At 37.6% G+C, this 10,113-nt stretch overlaps 1 protein-coding gene across 1 annotated transcript in view; it reads left to right on the top strand.

The window, feature by feature from the left end:
- Positions 1-360: 360 nt before the first annotated feature.
- The window catches only part of LOC149784341 (uncharacterized), a 33,181-nt gene continuing 23,428 nt past the window's right edge, over positions 361-10,113 (top strand). The window contains exons 1-4 of the mRNA XM_089933255.1: positions 361-555; positions 5,299-6,615; positions 7,037-7,140; positions 8,809-8,907. Coding sequence (XP_089789381.1) covers positions 433-555; positions 5,299-6,615; positions 7,037-7,140; positions 8,809-8,907 — 1,643 coding nt within the window. The 5' untranslated portion in view covers positions 361-432. The remainder of the gene's footprint in view (positions 556-5,298; positions 6,616-7,036; positions 7,141-8,808; positions 8,908-10,113) is intronic.

Below are 10,113 nucleotides of genomic sequence, written 5' to 3'. Positions count from 1 at the left end.
CGTTTGGCTCCATAATACTATTTCCCACGTTAAACATATGGACATTTTATCACAGGATTTCTCTTTTGGCTATATAGCATACCTACAACGTAATTCTAATTCTCAATAGCTCCATACAACTGCTTCTATCGGATAATGAGGAACTTGAAAATAAAGTATGAAAGTTTGCATAAATAAAAAAAGAAAGAAATAGAATTATGGCTTTCGCTGGAAAGTAGTAGAATGAAACTTTGGTACAAGACGTAAATTATGTTTTCTTTTTCCAGAATCAGATTTTTCAATTGTAAAATACTGGTAATCACATGACGTCAATAATACGGACTTCAACAGGTGACGTCATTTTGTCGTTAGGTTGAGCTAGGTTGTCAAAGGGAGCTGAGTTCGCGGTTTATCATGATCACCATAAGTTAATGTAATTTAAACACTACAAGAATGAAGACCAAACGTTTTCAGTGGCTGTCAGACTTGAGAAAATTGGTTCGAAATAACCTGTGCTGGTGGTTGAGGAGAAAGAACAGACGAAGAAACGAATACAACTCGTATTGCGAGATTGGGGTAAATACTAGTTCTCTCTCTCTCTCTCTCTCTTGCTTGTGTGTGTGTGTGTGTGTGTGTGCGGGAGAGAGAGAGAGAGAGAGAGAGAGAGAGAAGGACTGAACAAACAAGAAATATATGTCAATACTAAATTTTGCCATTGTGCAGTATCGCGGAAACTGCTGAGTAAATCTATTCTTGTCTAGACGGGACTCGCCTTACTAATTATATGGAAAAATGGGAACCGATAAGGAAATCGATGAGAATAAAGAGTATCTACGGGCTTGGATGGACATGATTAGCTGATAATGAAAATGGACAATTTGAGTGAACAGAATCTTACAAAAGCGTATCCTATTAGACATTTGTAAAATAGTGACTGTTCAATTGCTGTAATTTAACTCTTTTTCTGCTGAGTTGACTTATGGCCACTCAGTACTGTAGGTAACATCCAATTATTTCGATACATATAGGTAAAAAGCTCTAACGGTTTTCTCCGCACCGATCCTTGCATCAAGGGTGGGTCCATAGACTCCATACTGAGACATATAACTTTGATCGTAAGAATTTAGAAATTTAAAACTTTTCACCTATTCAAATGACGTTGTTAACATGAGATTATGGTGGGAGTTGAATTAGTGCAGGAGTGCTACAATATTTATTTTCTAATTTAGATCCTGGTCACCAAGACGTTTTAAGTGTAATTGGTAAACATCGGATATATATCGTGCTGTATTCTAGTCTTTACTCATGAATAACATCTGCAAATTCCGTGGATTTTCAGTCTCTGAAAGCTACGTAATCAAATTTAGTCGAGCGCTTACGAAGCTTGCTATAAGTTGCCCAACTTTTTACAGCCATCATTCGTTCCTAACAACTACAACCGAAATAAGAAACGTATATGTTCGCATACGGGATATTGGTACATTCCACGAAAACTCGCCTTGTTAGCATGGATGTATGTAGTACGTACTGGTCATTAACTGGTACGTATAATGTGTTCATACTCGCATACACATTCGTACCTTCTATAAACAAAACAGTGTCACTTGGGTAGCACACATACATAATCTGCTACCCGTCGTTTACGAATGCAAAAGTGATTAGTTGTTGTTGTAGGGTTTAACGCCACTTTTCAGCACAAGATAGGCTATACATGGCGGCCAGTATTGATGGTGGAGGAAGAACCCGGAAAATCCCCGGAAAGAACCACCGACCCACGAGAAGCTACTGGCAAGTTTTCTCACATAACCACATTAGCCGAATCCGAGACTCGAACCGACGCAGACAGAGGTGAGATGGCAGTGATCCGTAACGATGAGCACTTTAGACCACTCGGCCACTCGCGGCCCCGCAAAAGTTGTTGTTGTTGTAGGGTTTAACGCCATTTTTCAGCACAAGATAGGCTATACATGGCGGCCAGTATTAATGGTGGAGGAAGAACCCAGGAAATCCCCGGAAAGAACCACCGACCCTCGAGAAGCTACTGGCAAGCTTTCTCACATACCCACATTGGCCGAATCCGAGACTCGAACCTACGCAGACAGAGGTGAGATGGCAGTAATCCGTAACGGAGAGCGCTTTAGACCACTCGGCCACTCGGGCTCCCCCACACCCCCCCACAAAAGTGATTAGTAGAATCACTGATAACCATTTTTAAAAAATTCTCTCTCTCTCTCTCTCTCTCTCTCTCTCTCTCACACACACACACACACACACACAGAGGAATAATGCGCATACAAATAATAAAAAAATATCAATAAAATTGAGGAATAATACATTGAACTTATTTTCCGAGAGGCAACTAAGTTCCAGACTCTTGGAATTTATTGGATTCTGAGAAAATAAGTTCCACGGGATATAATACTGCTTTTGGTCCCCGGATAGCCGAGTGGTTTAAAGCGCTCGCCGTTACTGATCACTGTTTTCTCACATCTGTCCGCGTGAGGTCCAGTCTCATGCTTGGTCTATGTGGGTATTTGCGAATGCTTGGCAGTAGCTTCCCGTCGGTCGGGTGCTTCCCGGGGTTTTCCCAGGGTCTTCGTATACCAGTGATATCGGCCGCCATTTATGGCCTATGATCTGCTGAAAATGGCGTTGTGTGTGTGTGTGTGTGTGTGTGTGTGTGTGTGATTTGGATTTTTAACTGAACTTTAAAAAAATTCAAATATATCGCTACGATGTCTATAGTGTGGCAATTTATAGTGAAGTCTAGTACTGGGGCCTCGTGCCGCAGACATGTAGCAACATGTCTCACCTAGCCGTATTATCCTGACACCAGGCCGAACAGTCCAAACACTATCCTCTTAATGCTGAGCGCCGAACGAGGCAGCGGCTAATACAAATTAAATGTCTTTGGTATTACTCGGCCGGGGTTCGAACCCGCAACCTCCTGCATCCGAGGCGGACGCTCTGACGACCTAGGCCATCGGAGGGGCGCGTTAAACCAGCAACAATTTGAGAGTTTTGCATGCATTATGTGCTCTGTTCCGTTTTAAAATAGCAGACTACGGCAAAAATTTCAAAGATCTCAAGTGTTGAACTCTGTTAACTGTGGTGAAGTTTCTGAGAAGGCTAGTGTGGGATGACCTTGACTCCAGCGAGGGCCTCTTCTTTAACAGTAATCAACTCTATCCTGACCAAATTTTTTTAAAAATGGCAATATGAATAAGCAATCTAATGTACTGGCCCAAAAACCTACTTGTGCAAAATAGACTGTTGTGTTGACACTATAATTTTGTCCCAGTAAATACGACTGTGTGAAAATTCATTGGTCAGCTGTTAATTCAAACAGCTGATATAAGGAATGGAAAAATATAGGTCATAATTTTTTAAAAAACGTAATGGCAGAAAATTCAGTGTTCTATTTATATTAAAATTGTTTCGCTCTTATCTCAGTAGGTAGTGCAGCTAGGCCAGTTTCCACTCACTCTGTATCTCAGTAGGTATTGCAGCTAGGCCAGTTTCCAGTCACTCTGTATCTCAGTAGGTATTGCAGCTAGGCCAGTTTCCAGTCACTCTGTATCTCAGTGGGTGTCATAGCTATTCCAATTTCCAGCCACTCTATATTTCATGAAGTGGTTATTGTAGCTATTCCCGTTTCCAGTCACTCACTCTCGCAGCTTTAATTTGCGATATCCTTGTCCTATAAGTGTATTTATGTGTTTTTTATTTTTTTAAATCATTTTTGATTAGCGAGTCTGATCTAATATTCAATGTTTTGTATCTTTTATCTCTTGGGCCAATTTTGACATTAAAACTAGGGTTTGCATCAGGAGGGATAGGAAGCTGTTCACTTCCATATGTTACCGGCATCCAGTGTCAAATCAAGTTTTTAGATCCTTACCCCCCCCCCAAAGAACAAAGCTCTTTATTCTGGCAGGCTATTCTCAAAAACAAAAAGCCACATCAGGGGAAAACGATCTTTATTTAATGCATTTAAAATATCCTTAAATTTAAAAAAAATCATTTTTATATAAGTACTCCTGTTATAAGCCATGATCTAGTAACATGCATATAAACTGTTATTTGCCATGGTGTAGTATGAGTGTACGTGTGTGTGTATATATGTATATAAATAATACGTGTGTGTGTTTGTGTGTGAATGTTATATCGTGCATATAGAACATACCAAAAAAAATCAACAAATGTATTCAGCTAGACCCATTTTCTGTTATTTAATCGCTCAGATTACACGCTAACGTTTTACGATGGCTCTACTATGGATTAGAACTAAATAACCTGTTATTTCCTTTCAAAGTTCCCGCCAATATTCCCATGTTAGTATTTGCCTTCATCTTTCACAGACGAAAAAGTTTCGTTGTATTTTATAAATTATTTTACGTACATTCCATCAATCCAGACAGAGATACATGCAGATGGGGAATAATAAGTGTCAGTATTAGTCAATTCGACTAAAGAGTCACAATATGTTTCTTAGGTTTTTCATTGAAAAGAGCTAACTAATGCAGGCTGCTTATTGTCGTGCCCATGCTTGTGGGACAGCGAGACGTACCACCTTTCTGGCGGCTGATACCAGCGTCAGTAATTTGTTGCGGTTTTGCTTGAAGTTTTCATTTGCTTATAAACCTCTTGATAGGTTCACATTAAATGCGGGTTAGCTACCATGGTATGTCCTTGGGCAAGGCATTCTAATTCTAATTCAACTGTCTCAGTACTAAACAACTTAACCGTTAGATGTGCAGTACAAAAAATAATTATCATGTACTTGGCATGAATAAACTGGAGTGATTGTTTCATTAAGATTTTCCAATTTTCTCTAATGGATTTTATTCACACATGGGACGAAACATTTGAAGCTAAGACAACTCTGTGACGTGCACGTTGCTTGCTCGATCCTTTGATCTTGGAGATCAAGGTAGCAGTCAAAGAAATTTGCGTCAAGGTTTTGGTTCAGTTATGCTTGTATTTTCTTTATTCCTTGAAAGATTTTTTCAGTACTTGGGATGAATCACTATAAAGCTAAAATAATTCATTCTGCGACACACCTGCTGAACCTTTTGACCTTAATGTCATGGTCACGCATTTTACAACAATGCTTCGCTCGTGTGCTCGACATGCAGGCCCTGGGCATTTTGTTTTAAAAGCTCCTTTATAAATTATTTTTTCCCACGGAACATTTTAGAAGATGAGATTTTTCAATTCTTCAATATATGATTTGTGAAAGAATTACAAACTAACAACAAGGAACACAAATGTGCCGAAATTTAATTATACATTAAAATGATCTATTTTCTCTTCCAGTCTCTCTCCGAGTATTCCTTCTCTTCCTCTCGAGATTCCATCCGATTTAAATATAAAATACCGGTCAGAGATCTATCATCGTCAGCCTATCAGGACTGTACTTTACATGATTATCCTTGTAGCGATAATATCGAAGATACTGAAGATGAGAGTGACCTAATAATTCTAACCAAGAAGAACACAACTCAGCTTCCGTTCCCAGGGGTAAGAAGAAACACCAACACACTCCCAGTAATACCGCTTCCCTTTATTAACTCGGTGGCCAGCATCAGGGAGGGTAATATAATAGAATTTCAGATGAAACTGCCTGAAACAATCAGTTATGAAGATCTGATTTTCAACACACTTAACTCAACTATTTTCACAGCTTCCTGGGGAAGCTATCCTTTTTTGTTGGATAAGATGCAAATTGTTCCATACCCTGGCACTTCATCCTTCTCCATCGCCAAAGAAACTGATAATCGACAAGACAATGTTATTTTTAATGAATATCCCATCTCTTCATATGCTGACAGTGATCTAGGCGCAGGTGAGAACATATATTTATCGTTACAACGGTTAATAAATGCTACTGACAACAAACTCTTCAATGTACAGAAAGAGTTCTCCTACATCAGAATTGATAGAGATCTTGATGTTCTAGATACGAAGATCAAATCTGTGTTGGCCGAGGATGACACTGAAGCAGTTGATAGCTCCTTCCCAAAGACAGCATTCGAGGAGGGAAACGCAAAAAATATCCAGCTTCCTATGACCATAAGGTATGATCAAATGTTGTCATCTGGTGTAGAGTCCAGGATCTCCGCATCCTCTCATGGCGATTGTACCTTCATAGCAAAGAAGACGCCTTTTGTCCCTTTTCTGGGGTCATCAAAAGTTTTCCCTGCAATGCAGATGATAAATCAAGAAGGAAAACGTTTGGCAGGAAACCTTTATACGACTCAGCGTGAAAGCAATAATCTAGACTTTAATACGGCGATTATTATTTCGCTACAGCAGTTTGTTGACGCCAAAGACAATCCCAACTCAAAGATATTTTCCGAAGTTATGGAAACTAGACTTCAACAGTTCACCAATAGCGGCATAAAAGGTCAAACTATGCAAATTCTAGCCGAGGTGGCCAGAGAAGGCACGAAGGAAGACGTTGTCCTTATTCCAAAGAGGTCTTTCCAAAGGCATATACCAGATGATATTTCTTCAGAGTGGTTACCTACATTGGAAGGTTTTGATATCCTTTGGTGTCAGAACGACTGCAGGATTGAAAAGCTGTGTTTCACTGCAGCATTAGAAGATGGGAGATATAAAACACTTTTAAGAGTGAGTATTTAAAGTTGCTCTCTTGTTATTTGGTATTTGTATCAGTCCTTCTATTATCATTTAGTTATTTTATATTACAAAGAATCATCTAGAAAATATATAGATGCAAACAAGAACTTAAAGGGCCATCAGAACAGTGGTATTCGGACACTTTTTTCCCTAAAATTAAGGTAATTTTTTTTCTTCGGTAGGGTTTTTATATTGAACTTTATATTTCATAGCCAGTATATTATCAGGCATATGCATGTGTGCATACATTTTTGGAAGCAAAAGAGTCCATTCAAAATTTAGCCTTTTTATCCGAATATTAGTTTGATTTGTTTATACTGCAGTTAGTCGTGAAGTGGTTGTTCCACTTGGGACTCACTAATAGGTTTTATTGCCATATTCGTCTTAGTATAAAGACAAGTCTATATCCTAGGGTAACTATGGACACGTCCGACTTGTTGCAGCTGTGTACAAGGATGTGATGAAGCAAGTGAACACGGATTGCCTTGCAACCATCAAGTCTCCATTCCTCGCAGAGTAAGTTTGTAATTCTCACTATCTGGATTCATGTACATACTATATGTACCATTCTCATATTATGTATAACATTCCATACTATATTGACCATTCCATACTATATTTTCTATTCCATAATATATGTATTTATAGGTTACTGCATTGATATGGGAAAATATAAACGTTTTTTTTTCTTTCTCGAATGGATACTGTACGATTTTGTGGAGTCCAGTATCCATCCGACAAAACGGGTTCATAATTTCCCATGCAAATGCAATAACCTTTTTATTATATGCTCATTTTCTTATTCTACCTAAAGTTTATTTATATTAAAAAATAAACTACAAGACACAATCTATTTTAATGTATACATTATTTAAAATAAATATACAAGCGCAGATTCATCAATACACAACAATACTAGTAATGAGCACATGCCCAGCGAAATCTTAGTCGCGTGCTTGACATCACTTTCAAAATGAATTGTCGCTTTTGGTCTATTTAAAATTGCAATTTAGAGTCATATTTTGAATGAATGAGCATTGCAACAGCTTTTCCAGCTGGTCTGGAATGAATGGATATTTTTCTTTTGTGTCGATTATACTCAATTCCGCTGGACCTGGATTCATTAGCTTGTGAATTTCATACAAAATACACGTATCTTTGACTTGTGCAGAGAGGGACATGTCTTGATTCGGATGCATGTGTGTTCCTGTTTTGTCAGTGAATGCTTGTAATCTTAATGTGGGGAAATATACGAACCTTTTCATTTCTAATTATCTAAATGATTAGAATAGTATTTTCAATTCTGCGTCACTTTTGTTTGTTGTTCCAAATATTATGTTCATTCATTTGCTTGTTCGAAAGTTTCATTTGTAAACTCGTCGACATAGTTCACTGTATCATCTCTGCTTTCAAATAAACGAAACAGCTGTTTTAGTTCATTCACAAACAAATCTTAAACTTAAATCTAAAGTCTACAAACATGAGTGTACATGATTTGTTTACAAAATAGTTCCCAATACACTATACTATTTTTAGGCACAGTGTCGTGCACGTGCTATATCAAGGTGTTCATTATTGTAGAATACTGCACGATTCTGACAATGTAAAGTTAACGGAGAAAATAAGGAGTATAGAATAAAGTTCCATAACATAATATATGTACCAGTCCATAGCAACCTTACAAGCCAAAAGACAAGTAGTTTGAGAACCTGAATACATGTGTACTTCATAAACACTTCATTACCTCCACGGTTACATTAGTTACTATTGTTTTTTGAGAAAATGTGATTGGTCCTTACACATTGATTAATATATGCACATATATAGCAAGCCTCAACTCCGAGGGAAGATATAATCAAATTAATGTGCAATACGATCTAATAGACAATAGTGATATGTTAATATGATATCCAAGCGATGCAATTTATTTTCGACATTTTTAAAAAGTACACAGTAACATGCAAAAATGAGAAATAAACTACAGTAAACATTAAAAGTAAGATATTCTAGAAACAAGCACAAATGGTAGTGGTGGTGGTGGTGATGGTGATAGTCGGGGTGTGTGTGTGTGTGTGTGTGTGTGTATGTGTGTGTTTTACACCAAGGTAGTTTTGCTTGAGCTTTTACTGAATAAACAATTTCTGAAGGGCAATTTATTTGGATTTACCACATTTATAACCGCAGGTTGTTTGGAATGTTCCATCGAAGGGATCAGCGCTGGGTTATATATGAAGAAGCAAAGTATGGAGACCTCGACACATTTCTCCAGGTTGACACTCAAAGGTACATTTATATGTAAAGCCCAATACAGCTTAACGTATATATAGTATATACACGAATAGGAGACTGTACCAACGCATTTTAATCAAGTATGTCATAAGGCATATCAATTGCTTGCCTAAGTATTTTGTTTGAACTCGTTGGTTATGTTCCCATTACTTAGTATTTTATTGGCAATCTCCACCTGTGTCCCCCTCTAGTTTCCCGTGACTAGGTATTTTATTGGAACACCCCATCTTTGTGCCCTCTAGTTTCTCATGACTTAGTATTTTATTGGAATGTCCCAGTAGTGTCCCTCCTCTAGTGTTCCGTTCCTTATTATTTTATTGGAACTCCCCAGCTTTTGTTCCCCTCATGTTTTCCATACTTTAGTACTTAAATGGGACTCCCCCGTTGTATTTCCTTCTACTTTCCTTTGCAACTTTCTAATACGAGTTGGACCATGCCCCTATGGACTGACATTATCAGTGATATCTGACCATAACGAATCATTTGACAATTATAAAAATATACTTGTACTGGAGCTTAACGTTTATTGGCGCTACATAGCCAGGTTTTTCATGGCATACCGTTAAACCATAAACATACATATAATACCGAATGTCCGTTCCGTTATTTCTTTTGTAATTGAGATTTTCGAATGATCTTGATGATTAGGTTATCACACTCTTGATTAATTATCACACTCTTGATTTGATTATCACACTCTTGACATTAATGTAATTTTTATCTCACCTGCCCTCAAGGCCATGTGAGATTAATGTACTGTCCTGCTGCCAGTGTACGTCGTCCGTCTGTAGCCAGTGATTGACCTGTCACCATAGTAAAGCTTTTTGCACACATTTATCATGGCACATACTAGAAAATCAGAGTATTGTATGCTAACATTTACCACATGTAATTTGCTTTTAACTCTTTAGTGTATACAGAAAATTTAATAAAGAATGGCAATTAGAAAATAAAAAAGAAGTTGTTTACTTCAATCTTACTAATCCTGAATCAAGGTCACGAACTAGGTCAGCATTAAGATACAAAGTTCTAATATTAGGTGTTTACGAAAAAACAGTCAGGTCAAACTAAGTTCTGGAAAATATCAAATTCCAATAAATAAAATTACATTACAATAGCATGCAATGGAATAATAAAAAGTTTAAAACTAACAAACAAACAAGTAAACTAAATCAAATATAAATTAAATCAAATATACAT

The sequence above is a fragment of the Sinohyriopsis cumingii genome, chromosome 14, assembly GCF_028554795.1.
Source record: "Sinohyriopsis cumingii isolate HCF-2022 chromosome 14, ASM2855479v2, whole genome shotgun sequence".
Taxonomy (NCBI): domain Eukaryota; kingdom Metazoa; phylum Mollusca; class Bivalvia; order Unionida; family Unionidae; genus Sinohyriopsis; species Sinohyriopsis cumingii.
This window is presented reverse-complemented; position numbering and strand designations above follow the sequence as displayed.